This window comes from Lolium rigidum, chromosome 2 (genome assembly GCF_022539505.1).
Source record: "Lolium rigidum isolate FL_2022 chromosome 2, APGP_CSIRO_Lrig_0.1, whole genome shotgun sequence".
Lineage (NCBI taxonomy): Eukaryota > Viridiplantae > Streptophyta > Magnoliopsida > Poales > Poaceae > Lolium > Lolium rigidum.
In genome coordinates, this window is record NC_061509.1 from 14,715,214 (window position 1) to 14,735,675 (window position 20,462).

Consider the following 20,462-nt stretch of genomic DNA (forward strand, 5'->3'; position numbering starts at 1 on the left):
CCGTCCTCGGTTTCTTCACCGATGAAGGCATAGGTATATCCTTCCACCCTACCCTGGATCCCCCCAACCGCGTCCCGCCCGAGCCCTTCCGCTTGCAGATCACCGGCAGCCTGCTCAACTGTCGGATCGTCTGCTGCCGCGACGGCCTCGCGCTGCTTGTCAACGTGCATCCGGGCAAGGTACTGGTCTGGGACCCCGTTACTGGCGACCGGCGCAGCCTGCTCCTTCCCCAGGTTTTCCGCAACATGAACAAGTTCTACAGCGGGATGGTGCTTCGCTCTGCTGCTGCTGTCGGAGATGTCGACCCTTTCCAGTTCCAGGTGGTGCTCGTGCGATGCATCAAGGGACCTCATGCGCGAGCGATTGCTTGTGTTTACTCCTCGGATACCCGCGCATGGGGTGATCTCATTCAGATATCGACGCCGCTTCTACGCACACTTTCTGTTGCCACCTCGGGTGCTTTGGTTGGGCGTTCCCTTTACTGGTCGCTTTATCGGACTTCGAGCAACACAGTCCTTGAGTTTGATTTGGATAGGCAGAACCTAGCTGTGATTCCATTACATATGGAGGGATGGATTATGTCGGCAGAGGGTGGTGGACTTGGCTTGCTCTCTGTTTCGGGTCAGACTCAGAGAGCACAACTATGGAAGAGGGAGACTGATTCTGATAGTGTAGCGACATGGTGCCTGACAAAAACCATTCATCTGAACAACCTTCTTCCCACGATTTCATGGGATAGACTGGTCATAGACTTCATGGACGAAAGTAATACGCTGATCATGGGGACACTTGACGGTATTGGTATCTTCACGGTCCACACGGAGTCAATGCAGTGCAAGCAACTTCCTGTAGAGTTCAAAATATTACCCCGCGTGTTTAAACCATTTGCCAGCGTCTATACTGCAGGTAATAGCAATACCTTTTACATTGCTGGTAGTATCTTTCGATTGGTCTATCATTGATCGTTTGACTTATGCTTGTAGAAATCGGCGTTGGTGCTGAACATGCTGGAGCTGAACTCTTGCACAATTGATAAGATGAATGTCCGGTTAGATATGCTATTCCGATGCATTGGGTTATCAGGTAATATTGTAAGTTTCTGTAATTGCTCCTTAGCTCCTCATAATCTTTTCTAGTTCAAGCCACCTAAGCTAGATTTTGCTAACTTGTATTATGGTATGGTTTATGTGACGTCCAGTTTCTTCGATGTTGTTCATGGAAGTTGTTGGCTCATATAATATTTTTATGTGCCATGATGACATTGACCACATGATCAAAGTTGTAGGCTCCTTAGTTGTTGACCACATGATCAAAGTTGTCGGCTCCTTAGTTGTTGACCACATGATCAAAGTGGCATGACTAGATTCAACATAAAATATGCCATTGCCATTTTCACATTTTATGTTTGCCATTACATGTAATGTAGTGGACACGTTGTGTTTGTAATACTGTACAGGGTGGAGAAACTGATTCAATTTTGGACAGAAGGAAATACCATGGTTGCTTTCCTGAGGCTTCTACTATGATTCTTTCGACTTATTAGTAACTTGTTAGTTATTGGAATTCTGAAAAATATGCCTATGAGATAGGCACCATATGTTTCTGCTATCTGGTCCATGAGCTTTTCATGTGGCCATGATACGATTCAACCTTGGGATTTTAGTATAAGCTACACAATGAACTTGATGTTTATACTGTTCGAACGATATGATACGAACACACTGAATGTAGCTCACAGCTTTTGCATCAGCGAGTAGTTTAGAATTTTTTTTGACAGGTGATGTTCATTGTTCCGCAGGCATCTGGAGTGGTGTTCCGGCGACTGAGATGCAGAAATGGCTTGCTCCTATTGGTTCAGGATGTCTTTTCTGAAGTAGATTTGTAGGATTTAGCAGTCTAATTTGGCGTGGTTGACCTACGCACAACATTGTAGGAGTAGCATTTAGTGGTCGACTCTGAAGCAGCATCGTAGGATTTTGATCACTCATATCCACGGACTTCTTTGTACTGTCTATCCGCAAGTTATTCAACTGGCATGGCATGATGATGCAGAGACTTCTTTGATAGATAGTAGCCTTTTTTAGATGATTGTTAGCACCTTTTGGGTCAAAGGTGTATTTAGGCTTGGGCTTGGCGCTGCTGGTGCATTATTCTTGCTTTATGGTTCATTTTCTTTACATCTCGATATCCTCTGAGCATGCTCATTTGTGGACAAGAGCTAGATGATGTCGTTTCCTAGCTTACTTTGGGAAGAAATCAGAGGTTTCGATCTGCCGGTGTTGGTCTGGATGGTCAATTTGCTACTCACCACTCCATTCCAGATATGATTAATGCGGTTCTCTCCACTGGTCATCCTTTTGATTCTCTTGAAAATGTCCTTTAGAGGCTTCATGTGGTGCCTCTAGAAAGCCAGAAACGACACCTGGTTCGGCAGAAAAGTTAAAAAACCATCGCAGATCTTTGCAGCCACTCAGACCATATTGCAAGGAGCTAAGCTTGATGCTCAGTCACAGGGCAGCTTGGCCCAAATCTGCAACCAACAACATCAGAAGCACAATCCAGGAACTTCTCTCTCTTTGTAGGATTTGCAGATCGGCCAGCTCGGAGCACCATTTGCCGCCCCTTTTAGCAGTTCAGGCACTTTTTTTTACGCTTCATGGAAGCAACACCAGGAACAAAACAACACTCCTATGCCAGCAAGGCTAGGAATATATGTTCACTTTGAGGATACCAGGCACTGCTCGTATTCTCCTTTTTCTCGCGCGCTCTCTGCTGGCCAAGTGTACTTCAGATTTAAGTGTACTTTTGTATTTTGGTTTCTATGTTTTTTTTTACTTCAGTTTTTAGTGTATTTTACTTAGTGTATTTTGTACTTTATATTTCCATATTAATATATTTTGTATTTTATACTTGATACCTTGGTTTTAGTATACTTGTACTTGGAGTATCTACTTTTTTGAATATGTACTTTGTATTTAGATTAATGTTTTTTTGATAAAGAGAATATATTAATATCGAGAGATACAAATTACATTCAGCTTCTGCAACAACGCAAGACTCTAATAGTAGTACGGATGCACGCAACCAAAAGAATGAAAATAAAACTAAGAAACAAAAAGTCCCGGTATTCCAGCCCTAGCAGCAACAATACATCTACCACCAGGACAACACCTGAACTTCAGGCTCTCTAAAAAACGACACCTCTAAGAAGGGCACAGTGCACAAGCACCATCGTTGCCCGATCAAAAGATTTTAGATTTTCACCCTGAAGATAGTTCTGCTCTCAAAACAATGCCTTCAACAAAGACATTGCCAGGTACAACCAGTTAAGACCAAAGCTTGGATTTTCATCCTGGAAGGTAAGACTCTGAACTTCACATGTGTTGTCGTCCCCACTTGCATAACCCAGAACACCAAGCAAGTCCCTCAATAATACAAAGATTCAAACCTCCATTGCTAGTCCTCCAATCCGCTATCCATGATATTCCCCGCCTCTGATTTTACCATGGACCAGAATGCCATCTGAGGGCAACATAGAACAGAGCTTCGTGCTGCTCCCTCCGGAACCAAACGGTCGGAATAAAAGTATGGGTGCGCACGACCGATCGAATACCACCCAATCCAGCAAACTACATGCATAAGATGCACTGTTACATTCGTCGGCGGAACTTTCTGGAACGATGGACAGGCCTTAGGTAGGTCTTCATCTTCGCATAAGAGAAACCCTAGGACCAGCACCATTATTCAGGTCGGGCCCAACGCCGCTGACCATCCCAGGCCGGCTGGGGCAACTCGGCAAAACGTCGTTCAGCCGACCGACCCTCCACCGATGACAACCAGGATCATGGAGAGGGTAAGGAGAAGATCGACCTAGGGCTTACACACATCCGGTATATCCCACCCCACACCTCACTTTTGACATGACCCACTGATGGCATGTACTCGACGTATGCAGACACGTTGTTGGGGAACCCCAAGAGGAAGGTGTGATGAGCACAGCAGCAAGTCTTCCCTCAGTATAAAACCAAGGTTTAATCGACCAGTATAGGAGAAAGGCGTGAGTTCTGAAAGTGTTGTTGGTTGACTAGTGGCAGGGCGCACTACCGGCGTCAGCAAAAACGTGGAACCTGCACACAACACAACCAAAGTACTTACCCCAACTTACAGTAAGGTTGTCAATCTCACCGGTTTGCTGAGCACAAAGGATTAGACGTATCGAATGGAAGAAGATGTTTGCATAAAGTAAACAGAACATGTAAAGGAAATAGGACCGGGGTCCATAGTTTACTAGATGTGTCTCTCCATAAAGAAATAGCATGTTGAGTGAACAAATTACAGTTGGTCAATTGACAGAATATCAACCATACATGACAAGATGATTACTATGATAATTTGGTATTGGGCATTACAACATAATACATAGACCGTAATCCAACTGTGTCTATTACTAATAATCCACCTTGAGGTTATCGTCCGAACCCCTTCCAGTATAAAGTTGCAAGCAACAGACTATCGCGTTAAGCAATGTGTGTAAAGTAAACAATATGATTACCCTTGGATAAAACATTGTTGGGTTATCCCTAGTAGCAACAACACATCTACAATCTTAGAAGTTATAAAGTCACTCTACCAGGAAACTAGAGGCATGAACCTACTATCGAGCATAAATAACCCCTCTTGGATTCACAAGTATCCACTTGGCCAGAGTTTCTACTAGCAACAGAGAGCATGCAAGATCACAAATAACATACGGCATGAATATATAATCAATCTCAACATAGTATTCAATATTCATCGGATCCCAGCAAACCAAACATAGAGGATTACATAAAGATGATCTTGATCATGTAGGGCAGCTCATAAGATCGATACATGAAGCACAAAGTGGAGAAGACAACCATCTAGCTACTGCTATGGACCCATAGTCCAGGGATGAACTACTCACGCATCACTCCGGAGGCGAGCATGGCGATGTAGATGCCTCCGGCTATGATTTCCCCCTCCGGTAGGGTGCCGGGAAGAGTTTCAGAACCCCCGAGATGGGTTCGGCGATGGCGGCCGCGATGGAACTTTTCGTAGATTTTGGCTCGGGTATCCAGGGTTTCCCCGAGAAGATGTATATATAGGCGGAGGATTCAGGTCGGTGGGGTGCCCAGGGGGCCCACACCATGCCTTGGCGCGGGCCAGCCCTAGGCCGCGCCAAGGGCAGGTGTGGCCGCCCTATGGCACCACTACGTCCCCCCTCCGGACTTCGTCTTCGTTTCGGTAAAATATAAACTTCGACTTTTGTTTCGTCCAATTCCGAGAATATTTCATGTACAACTTTTTGAAATACAAAAACAACAGAAAATAGGGAACTTGTTAATAGGTTAGTGTCGGAAATCATGTAAAAGTGCAACGGAGTGTAAACAAAACACATATGAATTGGTGTAAAACAAGCATGGAGCATCAAAAATTATAGATACGTTTGAGACGTATCACCCACCGTTGGAGGCCACCACCGCCACCACCAGGACGCCGCCCCGGCCGGCGCCTAGGTCGCCATCCGTTGCGCTGACGCACGTCGGGTAGCCACCACGGCGTGGTGCCCGGCGAGCGCACCACACCCAAAACCGTGGAGGAGCTTTCCCGCGCCGATCCTCCACACAAGGGGATGAGCAGGCCCCACCGTTTCCGGCAACGACCAAGCTGAATCTGGTCGTGCCCTCTGGCGGCTGTGGGGGGAGGAAGGATGGGTGGGGAGGGGGGTTGGCGGCGGAGGATTTTTAGGGGTTCCCCCCGTCGCCACGCGGGGCCGAGTGGGGCATACGTAAAATAACTAGGTTAATGTACTTTTGTAATTTTGTACTTCAGTTTTGATATAGTTGTAGTACACTTCTATCTTATACTTCGATTAATATATTAATATATTTCTTACAGTGTCCGCCGGTCTGTACTAAGATAACAGAAAAAAGATAGGAAGACACCTCCGTCCATCTCACAAAAGATATATTGATTTTATCTAAATTTCAATGTATCTATACATTAAATTGTGTATAAATATATTGAAATTTAAACAAGGAAAGATTATGTTTTAATACGAACTATCCGTTATTCACACTGGTGACTACTGACTAGTGGGCCTATGCCCTATAGGGCTTTTAGAGCAACAATCAGAGGGTCATTTCGCAGTCCAGTTCTCCCCACTGAGCTAGAGCGAAATGACATCCTGCCGCCGCCGCCATCCCAACTCGTCGCCGGCGCCGGCGCTGGAGGATGACGACCTCCTCGCGGAGATCCTCCTCCGGCTCCCCCCGCAGCCATCCTCTCTCCCGCGCTGCTCCCTCACCTGCAAGCGCTGGCGCCTTCTCGTTCGCGACCCCCGCTTCCTCCGCCGCTTCCGCGCCCACCACCGCTCCCGCGGCACTGCCCCCGTCCTCGGTTTCTTCACCGAGGAAGACAGTGGTATATCCTTCCACCCTACCCTTGATCCCCCCGACCGCATCCCGCTCGAGCGATTCCGCCTGCAGATCACCGGCCGCACGGAGAACTGCCGGATCGTCTGCTGCCGCGACGGCCTCGCCTTGCTTGTCAACGTGCATCCGGGCCAGGTCCTGGTGTGGGACCCCGTCACCGGCGACCGGCGCAGCCTGCTCCTTCCGCCAGTTTTCCGCAACATGGACAAATTCTACAGCGGGATGGTGCTTCGCTCTGCCGGAGACGGTGACCGTTTCCAGTTCCAGGTGGTGTTTGTGCGCTGCTTCAAGGGACGTCATGCGCGAGCGGTTGCTTGTGTCTACTCCTCGGATACCGGCGCATGGGGTCATCTCATCCAGACATCCACGCCGCCTCAAGTTCTACGCACACATGATATGGCCACCTCGGGCGCCTTGGTTGGGCGTTCCCTTTACTGGTCGCTTCATGGGAATTCGAGTAATGCCATCCTTGAGTTTGATTTGGATAGGCAGAACCTAGCTGTGATTCCATTACAAAAGGAGGGATGGATTATGTCGGCAGAGGGTGGTGGACTTGGCTTGGTCTCTGTTTTGGGTCACACGGCACAACTATGGGAGAGGGAGACTGATCCTGATGGTGTATCGACATGGCGACTGACGAAAACCATTCATCTGAACGAACTTGTTCCTCTGAGGTCAGGGGACAGATTGGACATAGACTTCATGGACGAGAACAATATGCTGATCCTGGGGACAGTTGACGGTATCGGAATATTCACTGTCCACACGGAGTCAATGCAGTGCAAGAAACTTCCTGTAGAGTTCAAAAAGATACCCAGTGCCTTTCAACCATTTTCAAGTGTCTATACTCCAGGTAATAGCCTGCCTTTACATTGTAGGTGATATCTTTTCGTTTCTGTATCATTGATTGTTTGCCTTATTATTGTAGAAATGGGCGTTGGTGCTGAACATGCTGGAGCTGAGCCCTTGCACAATAAATAAGATGAATGTCCGGTTGGATGTGCTATTCAGATGCATTGCTTTAGCAGGTAATGCTATGAGTTCTGTAATTGGTTGTTAGTTCCTCATAATCTTTTCTAGTTCAAGCCACCAAGCTAGATTTTGGTAACTTGTAGCGTGGTGCGGTCTATGCGAGGTCCAGTTTCTTCGATGTTGTTCACAATGGATGCCTCATAAGTTTTGTTGACCACATGATCAAAGTGACATGACTAGATTCATCATAAAAAAATCCATTGCCACTCTCACATTTGTATGTTTGCCATTGCATGTAAAGTAGTTGCAAGCTGTGTTTTTGATACTGTATAGAGGGGGAAATTGGGTCAATTTTGGACAGAAGGAAATACCATGATTGCTGGATTATGATTCTTTCAACTTGTTAGTGATTGGATTTGTGAGAAGTATACCTGAGGTATCCACCATATGTTTCTACTATCTGGTCCTTGAGCTTTTCATGTGCACATGATCACAAACAATATAGACAGTATTTGCCGCTCATGGAGGCATGTAAATCTCTGATCTTTTAGCTTCTACTGGGATCTGATATGACCAAAAAAGTTGATAACATGTCAGCAACTGAAGATGAAGGTGTGCCTGTATAGGCTAATTATACTCATATCACTTTTATCCCATTCTAGTGTTCGTTTTGTCTAGTAGCGCTGATATGATTCGCCTTGAGATTTTAGTTTAAGCTATGCAATGAACTTTATGCCACTTTTTTAGAAATAAACACCGTTAAATGTAACTCGCAGCTTTTGCATCAATGAGTAGTGCAGAATTGTTTTACAGGTGGTGCTCATTGTCCCGCAGGTATCTAGAGTGGTGTTCTGGCGTCTGAGATGCGGAAACGAATTCAGGTTCTGTCTTTCGTGAAGTTAGAACTGTCTTATTTGGAGAAGTTGACCTCCACGTGACTTTGTAGGATTTAATCCTCTGATCGGTGGATTTCTATCTGCTGTCTATTTTATGCAAAGTTGACAGGCATTTGATTAGATAGTACCTTCTTTTTAGATGATTGTTAGTACTTTTGGTCGTACTGTGCATCTATTGTATAAGGCAATGGTGTATTTGCTCCTGTCTTGTCTATGCCAGTTGATTGTTCTTGCTCTGTGGTTCGTTTGTTTTATCTCGATATCTTCCAAGCAATGGCTTCCTAGGTTTTGTTGGGAATAAATCAGAGGTTTTGCCGTTTTGATCTACCGGTATTTGTCTGGTCTGGTCGTCTAGATGTCGTCAATTTGCTTGACACGCAACAGCTGAAACATCCCAGCAACGACAGGTAGGTTCGGTTTTGAACTGAAGAATGTTAGCTACAGCAGAACTGTTGCGCGTAAGGCAGGGACCTATGCTATGGAGTACCACAAACTTGGCAACAAGGAAGCTTTGGTCAAATTAACTGCCTAGCGTATTAGATGCCTCAGTCTAATGAAGCTTAGGAGTAGGATACCAAAGATTGATAAAGGGAACACTCGCCCTCCTGTGGCTTCCGACTAGCCAAGTGAACATCATTGACAAGTCTGAGCGAGTTTGCCATTAACAACGCCATAACTACCATCAAGCTTTTCATCCTTTACCAGGACCTTAAAAGTCTTCTTTAAAATTCAATACAAGGTCCTTTTTAGGTCAGCACTTTCATGATAAATAAGAACCAAGAAAAAAAAGAAATGAGACAACTTCTTTTCCTTTTAATTCTATCTCACAGATTCAACAAACTGCCACCCCCTAATATCGAAATGAAGTGCTAAAACCACAAGTTAAAACTTGGAAAACATTGGTGGTGTCACTACTATAACTTGAGAGTGCAAAACATACAACAGTTCAGGAAAACAAACAACTTCATTTTTCAGTCTTGCGCCTCTTCTTATCAGACTTATCCTTTTCCCGTCTTGCACCTTTCTTGTCAGATTTTTCCAGTTTCACATCTTTCTTATCAGACTTTTCTGGCTTCGCAGCACCTTCCTTACCAGAGCTCTCAGGCTGTTGCTTCTTCTCAAGCTGATTCCGAGACCTCTGCAAGAAACCAACAACCAGTGCAAAGAATATCAGAATCTGTGTGCCGAAGCATCAAGCAGCTTTATTAGGGACTGTGATGCAAGATGACAAAACTGGGTTATTATTTACGAAAAATGTGCATCGTCCTAGAATGAATGACCTCCGTGGTGGCAGGCATGCTGCTGGAGAGCATTTGGTATAGAGACGATAACACTTTGATATTGCACAACCTTTGAGCTCACTAGGCATTTCAGTATGATGCCTAAAAGCCTTCGATATGTGCATGCATCAACCAGATTTAGGGACAGTGACGCAACACAACACAAATACAAACTGGGTTATTGTTTACGAATGTTCATCGTCCTAGAATGAATGACCTCCATGGTGGCAGGCATGCTGCTGGAGAGCATTTGGTATAGAGACGATAACACTATGATATTGCACAACCTTTGAGCTCACTAGGCATTTCAGCATGACGCCTAAAAGCCTTCGATATGTGCATGCATCAAGCAGATTTAGGGACAGCGGCGCAACACAACACAAATACAAGCTGGGTTATTGTTTAGGAATGTTCATCGTCCTAGAATGAGTGACCTCCATGGTGGCAGGCATGCTGCTGGAGAGCATTTGGTATAAAGATGCTAACAGTATGATATTGCACAACCTTTGAGCTCATTAGGTCTTTCAGTATGCCGCCTAAAAGCCTTCGATATGTGCAGAAGCATGCTAATACAAATTGAAAGGATGTGATACCATAATAATCGATATATGCAGCAGCATGCTAATACAAATTGAAAGGATGAGATACCATACAAATCGATATGTGCAGCAGTATGCTAATACAAATTGAAAGGATGTAATGCCATACCTTCTTCTGCCTCCTCCGGAGTTGTCGCTGCCTGCCTGAATCCTTCTTTGGCTTTTGTACTTGCTGAATCATTTAACAGGCATAAGAGTAATTAAAAGCCGTACAGAAACCAATTCATTTTTTGAACTAAAAAAAGGTCAGCCAAAACAGGAGACTTGTTAAAAATAGGGCACAAACCTGAGCAAGAGCTATAGTCCGAGCATGTCGTTCAGCATGTGTTTCTGCCTCTTCCTCCAGCTCACCATCACTGTTGAGCATCATCTTAAGCCTTCCATTTCCCAGTAGTTTCTTCGATCGAGCATGTCTCTACAATAGACAAACAGAAATAAAGACTACCATTTACAATAGACAACTTAAATTTTGCCTATGATTGTTTCTCTATATGAAACCTTCTGCCTTTAACATTATAAACAGAACGGAAAGATTAGCTTTCTTCTGAATTACACACCTTTGATTCAAGATGTACCCTGACCATGTCCTCACTTAGGCACATGATTCTAGGACAGAGCTTGCACTTATACACAGATTTGCACTTCAGAACATAGTTATTGAAATCGGCCTCAAGAGGGTCATCCTTATCGGCAGCAACTTTGGAAGAATCAGCATTAACACGTGAAAAAGCTTTCTTAACAGGCAAATTTATCGCATGGTCTTGTTCATACATCGGGCTGCTGTTCTCGTCATCATCATCATCATCTGAAAGTGAGTGTTTCCTCAGTAAAAGTTGTAATAGATTCTTGGACCTTGCCACTATTTAACAACTATTCAACATGCAGAATGATGCTCATATTGAAGCGTTCCACGGGATGACAAGATAAAGATATGCTTCACACCAAAGTGGTTAATGGGCTGCTGAAGAGGAACTGGATGCAAATTGTTGCTATTACTTAATTGGTCAACCAAGCAGGAATTATAAAATTACTAAAAATTTGAACATGTTGCTAGCCTTAGTTATTGCCAAGAAATAAATCTCACAAACCCTATAGAAATTTCAACATAAAATAGAGTTCCATAGCCTTATATTTGTACAGGACCACACCATAAGGTCATTCACTACGAAACCGAAATCCCTGAGGAAGCAGGCTACCACATCTGGTTAATACTTAGCTGTCCCTAATTTTCATAGTGGACAAACAAGGTGACTGAAGCATAGGAAGACAAGTAAATATAGTGGTAAATGGACATACTGTCAGGTGGAAGTAAGAGGTTAGAGTTATTCTAAGATCCAAAATGCCTCAATAGAACCAAATATGCCGGAGATATAAGCTTTGATACAAATTACCAAAAAGATGTCCACACGACGAAAAGAAATAGATGATGTTAGGGACTCCCTACTTAGTTCACAATGCTTTGTACTGACATGCCATCATACATAGTAATATAATATATCTGCATTTCTATAAGAAAAGGGCATCTCAGCCTAAACCGCATCTTATATTCTCTGAACCTCCCACATCTAGAAACGATATCTCATAATCCAAATTAAAGAAGGGACCAGGTTGCAACAATATGAAAAGTCCACATAAGAGGAAGAACAAATAGTACCTACCTACAGAAGGTCCGTCAACATCGTGCCCAGAGCTGTCCTCGCTTTGGTATCCCGAAGCTGATAGAGAGGAGCAGCCGAATAAGTGAAACATTATCCATAATCTTTACATACAGTGGTGGGTCTCAATTTTAAACAATTGAAGCCCGTAGCGAAACCATAAATTCAACAAAACACAATCAAATAGATTATCAGTGGACCTAAGAAACAGCTGAACCCGAAAGTAGATAAGCGTAAGGATAATATTATAAGACAGACAGAACAGATTAACAATTGATGGTGAAGTAGTACTACATCTGGAGGTAGTACTAAACATATGCGTATGTGAAACATCCTTCACACTGTAATGCTGGAATGGCATGAATCATCCTTCCTGTCCGTCTATGTGAAACAATATTATCCAAATATACACATTAGACCAATTATATGAGAGTATGAATGTGCGCCCTTAATTCAGGCAGGTTTTGTGTCGTAAATTAGTAATCCCTAGGTTCTGTATTGTGTCGCAGATTCAGATGTATGTATACACAAAATGTGTCTAGATACATCCAAATCAGCGACAACTAATATGGAACGGAGGGGGTACTGATTATATGAGTGAAACATCCTTCACACTGGAATGTTTTTTTAGTGATTGGAATGACATGAATCATCCTTTAGATGCGTCTATGTGAATTCAAACAATATTACCCAAATATGTACAGTGGACCAATTAAAGGGGCAGGCAGGTATTGCAGTGCACAACCCGTCAGCACATCAAGGGCAAGAAGAACTCACCCTCTTCCTCTTCGATCTGTTTCTGCTCCAGCTCCTCTTCATCCTCCTCTTCTTCTTCCCCTGACTCCTCCTCCTCCTCCTCCTCGGCCGCTTCTTCTACATCTTGCTGTTGTTCCTCATCGGCGACCTCCTCTTCTTCCGCGAGGTCCGGGTCGGAGTCGGAGCCCGAGGAGGAGGAGGACGAGGTGGCGCTGTTGTCGCCGTGGTCCTGCCGGAAGAACCGCCTCTTGATCATATCGCCCGCCGCCGCCGCCGCCGCCGCCGCGCGTGGTGGTTCGTTCTGGGAGAGGCGAGGTTTTGGGTTTGAGGGAGGATGGACTCGGGGGTTTGGTTAGAAAGAGGGGAGAAGCGCGGGCCGTTGGATCTAGGTCATGCGTCAGGCCTGGTCGGAGATTGATTCGTCCGGACCCACTGCAGCCGAGCGAACGTCCGTTGGTTTGGGTGTAATTTTAGTTTTAATTTTAATTACACAAACTCATGCAAAAAAATTAATTTTAATGTATTCTTCTCAGCTTAGCCCTCATTTAATTACACAAACTCATGAAAAAAAAATTACATCAGAAGTCAAAACATGACTCGAATAACCATATGATGTCTCACAACATTTTGTTTCCGCAGTTGATCCACGCCCGATTACTCAAGTACCACGGCAAAAATATTGAGTACCATATGTAGGACTTTTACCATATACTACGTAGTTTATAATTCACTAACACACCCATGCCAAGTGAATGAATTCAAACAGATGTTAACTATACGGCAGCAATCATGGTCACATGCACACAAAAACAATACTCCCAACATTACAGAATGGACAAGCCACAAGGATCGCTTGCTGTAGAGGAAGGTAGAGAAGGGCTCCCTCATCTCAGCATGTACAAGGAGAAAAGTTCAGTGTCCATTTCAATTAATTTCAACAGACCATCAGAATAATAAAGAAGCTTTTATTCACTCAGCACCTCCGTATATGGTACAGTAACACATTCAGTTCTTATGCTGCATTCTGCCACTCTCTGCGCCGGCATAAGGATCGATGATCACATTAATCACCGCTGGCTTCCTGGCACGAAACGATTCCGAGAGGGCCGATTTCAGCTCGTCCGGTGTCTCGGCGAGGTAACCTTTTCCGCCGAAGGCTTCCATCATTTTATGGTAACCCGCAGCCGGAACGAAAGAAGTTGGGGCAGGGTCGTCTTTGTGGGGCCCGATTAACTCCTCGGGGCTTCTTCGGTCGCCGCCGTAGACACCGTTGTTGTTGAAAACGATTACGACAACAGGCAGCTGGTACCTTACTAATGTCTGCAAAATGAACAGTAGTATAAAGATATCATAATTTAGCTGGTACAACCTGAGTCAAAAGGAAAAAAACTTATGTTCTATGGCCATTCTAGAAAATATACTCCAAAGAGGGACTAATTATTGTGTAGGAACAGAAAAAATATCAGACCAGCCTGATTTTTGCCTTATCCCAGCATCCAGTCTTATCCTTGGCTCATTCTACACCCCCTGCCGACATCCATAGCAGCCCCTTCTAAGACTACTAATGGAGCAGGCTTCTCTCAGCAAGGATCGCATGTTACACAAGAAAAGCTATGTTCTACAACTGGTTGCATATGCACCGTGAAATGATAGTTATCATCATGCTAACCCTCCCCCAGGGTCCATACTAGTTCATTATGACTGGCAGAATAATCAGTAGGGACATGGAACCAAATCCACAAAATATGTTGCTTTGCAGGCTTAAGTGTTTGACTCACACATGTGCAATGTTGGCATCCATCGATCTGTCAAAATGTATCAAATAGCTTTTAATACTCTTTTCTTTTGCAACTGAAGTGTGTGGCATCTTCGCGCTTAGGTAGGCCCCTTTTAGAAAATATTAATCATAACAACCGATCGTCTACACTTCAGAAATGTTTCACCAATAATTAATTCAAATGGGTGAAATTACAAACATGAGGCATTCAACTCTTCTTTTCATTTATTGTTTAGCAACTACTCCTACAAGACTTGCACATCCAGGAGAACACAAAACAAAATTATAATGAGCTGTCTCACAGCCTCGGGGCTTGAATATGAACCATACACATGAGTTTCAATTGTATAAATCAAAGCAATAAAATGGTGTTTGACAGATAAGCCTGGTTGCCATAAAAGCAAAATTATGTGATGGATTGGCAATATAGATAGATAAGCCTGACGTAAAATACTAAAAATTTATGCTCACTTAAATTGGTAACTTAGGACTAATGGGATAGTGACTTTGCAGTTATGTATGAAGCTGTATGTTCATGTGCCTAGGGCACTAGGACATTAGAGGTACAATCAAGATTAAACATGAATGGACATGGCTTAATTGTATTGAGCTGCAAAATGTAGAATGTGAAAGTGTATAATTGTACATTGTAGCATGTAGACTATCTGGTCTAGCTTTATCAGGATCAATCAGTATAAGGATAGCCCAAAACTGGGGACAACCTTTTGTAATGGATCGATAGGCAACAGTTCAATCCTGATCTGTAAAAGTTAATAGAAAGAATTTTTGACACATCTATGAATGATGTATGGTCCTTTGCATATATCAATTAGACCATTTTGCTGGCATGATGTGATAGTACCATACTAAGAGTTGGGAGAGTTACTACAGTTCATAATGTATGATGATGTTGCCTAGCATGTATGGAGATTATTGGCAATAACGTGGAGTACCCAATCAACTACCCTTTCTTTACTAACCCAGATAGTGATAGTTTCAGCTCACAAAAGCACGATAATAGCAGAAGTAAGTAACAGTAGGAAACAAGAAAGAGTACTAATAATAATTCTATGCAAATTAAATCAAATAACATGTCAATTGTTGCTATCTGGTTTGTGAACGCGCGATATAATGCTGCTACTCATACCTCAACCTCCATTGCACTGAATCCAAATCCAGAATCGCCCTCCACAGCAACCACGAGTCGTTTCGGCTCAGCCACTGCAGCTGCAATACAATACCCCAAACCGACCCCCATCGTCCCCCATGTCCCTGCATCCAGTCTTGTCCTCGGCTCATTCTGCACAAGCACGGCCCTGCCAACATCCATGGTGTTTGCCCCTTCTGAAACTACGACGGGAGCAGGGCTTCCCTCGGCAAGAATCGCATCCCGGATAATCCGGAGCGGCGTCATGAAATTGAACGGCACGACATCTTTCGCGAGCTGCGCCTCCATCTTAACCACATTGTCCTTTGCCTTCTTGGTGATTGCAGCAACCCACGGGTGTGAGCGCGCCAAGCAGAACGGCTGGTCTTTGATCTCCCTGTTGATCAACTCGACGACTCTCTTGGCATCCCCAACGAGCCCGAGGTGCGGCTTCCGGAGCTCGATCTCGTCCTCGTCAACATCCACGAGTATGAACTTGACATCCTTGGACCACTTGGGCGGCTCGCCGAAGTGAAGCAACCAGTTGAGCCTCGCACCGATGACTAGCGCAACATCGCACTGGCCGATGGCGAGCGACCGTGCCGCGGTGGCGGACAGCGGGTGCGCGTCTGGCACGACCCCCTTCCCCATCGGCGTCGGGAGGAAGGGGATGCCGGTGGTGTCCACCAGCTTCTGGATCGCCTCCTCGGCGCGGGCGTAGGCGGCGCCCTTGCCGAATACGACTAGAGGCCGTTCGGCGCGGTGGAGCAGCTCCGCCGCCTTCACGATGGCCTCGTCTAGGGATTTGTGTTTCGGTGGGGAGGAGCCGGAAGCGGCGGCAGCGGCTGCGGCGATGAGAGCGTCGGCCTCGGATTGGGTGAGGGTTTGGTGGAGGACGTCGGATGGGATGTCGAGGTAGCACCCGCCGGGGCGGCCGGCGACGGTGGCCGCGAGGGCCTGGAAGACGAGGCGGGGGATGTCGGCGATGGCGGTGGCCTTGACGGCGAGCTTGGCGAAGGGCTTGGTGGCGGCGATCTGGTCGAGCTCCTGGAAGTCGCCCCGGCCGACGTCGGGCTGGGAGCAGGAGCCCGAGACCATGAGGAGCGGCCAGGCGTTGGCGGTGGCGTGGGAGAGCCCCGCGAGGCCGTGCACGCAGCCGGGCCCGGACACGGTGAGGAGCAGGCCGGGGGTGCCGGTCAGGAAGCCGTAGGCGGCGGCGGCGTACCCCGCGGACTGCTCGTTGCGGAAGGCGATGAAGCGCACCCCGGCGGCGGCCGCGCGGGAGGCCAGCGAGGTGACCGGGATCCCGACCACCCCGAACATGTGCCGCGCGCCGGCCGCGGCCAGCGCGAGCCCCGCCACGGCGCTGCCGTCCACCTTCGCGGTCAGGGCGGTCTCGGTCGCCATTTATCGGTCTGAGATGGGAGTAGGTGAGCGACTGAGATCGGAAGTTTATAGAGGGGACGCGGCCGGCGGCGAGCACCGAGGCAGGTGCAGATGCAGATGATACCTGTTCTGCGGCGTATCTGAGGAAAGAAAAAGGCAGCTTCTTTCTTCCTGCAATCCTGCTGTCCTGCTGGAGTGCTGGTGAGTGGTGACTCACTGTCACGAGTGAAGCTGCCTGACTTGAGTTGGCTTCTTCAGAAAATACCGAACCCCCGGATGGGGATGCTGTCGAAAATTCAAAATCGATGTTGAATTGTTGATGCTGCTTTCCAACAAAATTTTCTACAGGGCATGACTGGCTGTATCTGTATGAATGTGACGAGGGACTGTAACGGAAATCTCTTGCATGCTAGATCAAGATGGTACCAAGGCAGCAGCCAATTCTCTTGTGATGGAGGCAAAAATGCTTTGAGAGATGGAGTTTGCATGGGCACTGGAGCTGGGGAGCCACCAGATCATCATGGAAACTGATAATGCTCAGGCCCTGGTTTATGTTAATCTCTGGGCCAAGGGAGATGAAGCCAGATCCGCAGTTGCCACCATTCTGAAAGAAGAAATCAGGGAGCTTAGCAGGTTTATTGCCTCTCTTTTCTGCACGGATCGGCCAATGCTGCTGCCCATTTCTGTGCATAACAAAAGCTTCAGCTGTGAGGCAAAATGTGCTTGGTTAGACATGATCCAAGTTTCTTTTTGTTGTGGCTTCGGCTTGACTCTTTTTTTAAAACGGAGGCAAAAGTTTTACTCATTCTATTAATTAATTAAAGAGAAGTTTTACAAAGTAGCAAAATAAGACTTTACAATACACCTACTATCGCGGCATCAAAAAAGTCACACACTTTGCCCCCGCGGTGCATTTTTGTGCCTAAAAATTCTAGCATTTCGCTCGTTCCATACTTCCCAAGAGGTGAGGAGAACAACGGATGCAAGTGCTCGATCTCTGGCTTGGCGTGGAGGCGCCGGTCATGAGGCTGCACCAATTATGGAGAGACATCGTATGCCATGTGTGGAGGTTAAGGAAATATAAACCGAGCCACTCCTTGAGGAGGTCCCAAAGCCTTTGGGTGAAGCGACAATGAACAAGGAGGTGGTCAATGGATTCCGCACTTCTTATATAAAAGCAAGTGCCACAATTAGGCCAACCTCTTTTTTGCAAGTGATCCGCCATCCAAAGGATATTTTGAAAAGCAGGCCAAGCAAATAACTTGGCTTTTGGTGGTGCCTAAATCTTCTAAAAGGTCCTCTTAAACTCGGAGGCGGTGGCACCAAAAATTGAGCTTCGGCTTGAGTGTAACACTGCTGTTTCTTAGTAATGATATTGAACAACTACTGATTTTAAGGCCCCACGCATCAATTGATGCAAAGGCCGGGTCTTTGCCGTTTTCGAAAAATTTGAATAGCTATTGGTTCTTAGAAAAAAAAATCGTTTCTTCAGCCAAAGTTCATTCAATTTTTCGATTTCTTATGCAACCTCTGTTCGCTAATAGAAGACGATTTGATAATCTAAGTTAAACAATGGGAGTAGAATATTGAGTAAATTCTGAAAAGTTTGGTTTTTCAGTCAATGGGTGCCTGGTTAAACACGATCCACAAAACCCTTAAAGATTGCCATAAATTGAGAGAAATTAGAAGGGATTACATTCCTGCAACTCCCAAGACACTCCACATGATCGTAGCTAGCGAGCAAGAGAAAAAAAAAAATGTTAGGACGCATCCTCTACCGTGCCACATAAGGCGCAAAGGGTGATTGATGACACTTTTGATCAAGAATTACTTCAAATAGGTAAATATTGTTTATATGAAATTAGTATCATTAAAAAATTCTTTTTAATACAAATCCAATAATACTAATTACATATTATATAATTAAGATTTTGTTGCTTAATTTTTATGGTCAAAGTTCGTCTTGAAATACGCCCGGTGGAGCAGCTCCGCCGCCTTCACGATGGCCTCGTCTAGGGATTTGTGGTTGGGTGGGGAGGAGCTGGAAGCGGCAGCGGCTGCGGCGATGAGAGCGTCGGCCTCGGATTGGGTGAGGGTTTGGTGGAGGACGTCAGATGGGATGTCGAGGTAGCACCCGCCGGGGCGGCCGGCGACGGTGGCCGCGAGGGCCTGGAAGACGAGGCGGGGGATGTCGGCGACGGCGGTGGCCTTGACGGCGAGCTTGGCGAAGGGCCTGGTGGCGGCGATCTGGTCGAGCTCCTGGAAGTCGCCCCGGCCGACGTCGGGCTGGGCGCAGGAGCCCGAGACCATGAGGAGCGGCCAGGCGTTGGCGGTGGCGTGGGAGAGCCCCGCGAGGCCGTGCACGCAGCCGGGCCCGGACACGGTGAGGAGCAGGCCCGGGGTGCCCGTCAGGAAGCCGTAGGCGGCGGCGGCGTACCCCGCGGACTGCTCGTTGCGGAAGGCGATGAAGCGCACGCCGGCGGCGGCCGCGCGGGAGGCCAGCGAGGTGACCGGGATCCCCACCACCCCGAACATGTGCCGCGCGCCGGCGGCCGCCAGCGCGAGCCCCGCCACGGCGCTGCCGTCCACCTTCGCTGTCAGGGCGGTCTCGGTCGCCATTGTCGGTCTGAGATAGGGGTAAGTGAGCGACTGAGATCGGAAGGTTATAGAGGGGACGCGGCGGCGGCGGCGAGCCGGCGGCTAGGCGGTGCAGGTGGATCTGGGGAAAGATAGACGGAGGCAGCTTCTTTCTGCAATCCTGGTGGAGTTCTGGTGAGTGGCGACTCACTGTCAAGAGAGTGAAGCTGCCTGACTTGAGTTGGCTTCTTCAGAACGATACCGAACCCCCGGATGGGGATCGATGTTGAATTGTTGATATGCTGCTTTCCAGCAAAAATTTCAGCCATGACTGGCTGTGTGAATGTTGACAAGGGGCTGTAAAGGAAATCTCTCGCATGCCAGATCAAGATGGTACCGTACCATGCAGCAGCCAACTCTCTTAGCCGATCCACTAAAGGATTAAGCAGAGGTGTAGTATCATATCCCAAATAATTATTTTTCTTTCTTATAGAAATAAGTATTTTTCAAGGAATAGAGATTTCACATGTGAAATCGGATAGTTACCTTTCAGAAAATTCGAACGAAATCTCTAAATCTATCTAGACTCAAATGATGGAAATTGGGATAGTTACCTTTCAGAAATTGGGATATGTTGTTCTATATCTCCATGAATCTACGAACTTTCGATAGGACCGATTGATAATTGAATTCAATTTTTTCCATTATTTAACTATCTATAATAGTGCAGACAAAGCCCGGAGGAAGAGTGGCCTTGAGTTTCTCGCCCCTTTTTCCTTAAAATTCAATAATTCTCTTTTTTGATGGGGTGTGGAAGAGATATAATTCAGCGGTAGAGTGTCACTTTGATGTGGTGTGGTGGACGCATGGAGGCGAATGCATACACTGGAGCTGGGGAGCCACCAGATCATCATGGAAAGTGAGGCCCAGGCAACGTTAAGACAGATCGAAGGTTGCCACCG

The 20,462-nt window shown here is 46.2% G+C and overlaps 3 protein-coding genes across 3 annotated transcripts; 1 reads left to right on the forward strand and 2 right to left on the reverse strand.

Moving 5' to 3' along the window:
- Positions 1 to 232: 232 nt before the first annotated feature.
- Positions 233 to 1,117, forward strand: LOC124685994. The gene is made up of 2 exons (XM_047220010.1): positions 233 to 906; positions 984 to 1,117. The coding sequence occupies exons 1-2, from the start codon at positions 246 to 248 to the stop codon at positions 1,031 to 1,033; spliced, it is 711 nt and encodes a 236-aa protein (XP_047075966.1). The 5' UTR covers positions 233 to 245; the 3' UTR covers positions 1,034 to 1,117.
- A 7,910-nt stretch (positions 1,118 to 9,027) lies between these two features.
- On the reverse strand, positions 9,028 to 12,869 carry LOC124685995 (DNA ligase 1-like). Its single transcript, XM_047220011.1, has 6 exons — positions 12,635 to 12,869; positions 11,861 to 11,917; positions 10,760 to 11,007; positions 10,489 to 10,617; positions 10,312 to 10,374; positions 9,028 to 9,461 (listed from the first exon to the last, which is right to left on the reverse strand). The coding sequence occupies exons 1-6, from the start codon at positions 12,867 to 12,869 to the stop codon at positions 9,288 to 9,290; spliced, it is 906 nt and encodes a 301-aa protein (XP_047075967.1). The 3' UTR covers positions 9,028 to 9,287.
- Positions 12,870 to 13,564: 695 nt separating this feature from the next.
- LOC124691323 (2-hydroxyacyl-CoA lyase-like) lies at positions 13,565 to 16,987 on the reverse strand. The gene is made up of 2 exons (XM_047224596.1): positions 15,538 to 16,987; positions 13,565 to 13,933 (listed from the first exon to the last, which is right to left on the reverse strand). Exons 1-2 carry the CDS (start codon positions 16,942 to 16,944, stop codon positions 13,619 to 13,621), a joined length of 1,722 nt encoding a protein of 573 aa, XP_047080552.1. The 5' UTR covers positions 16,945 to 16,987; the 3' UTR covers positions 13,565 to 13,618.
- Between the last annotated feature and the right edge of the window lie 3,475 nt (positions 16,988 to 20,462).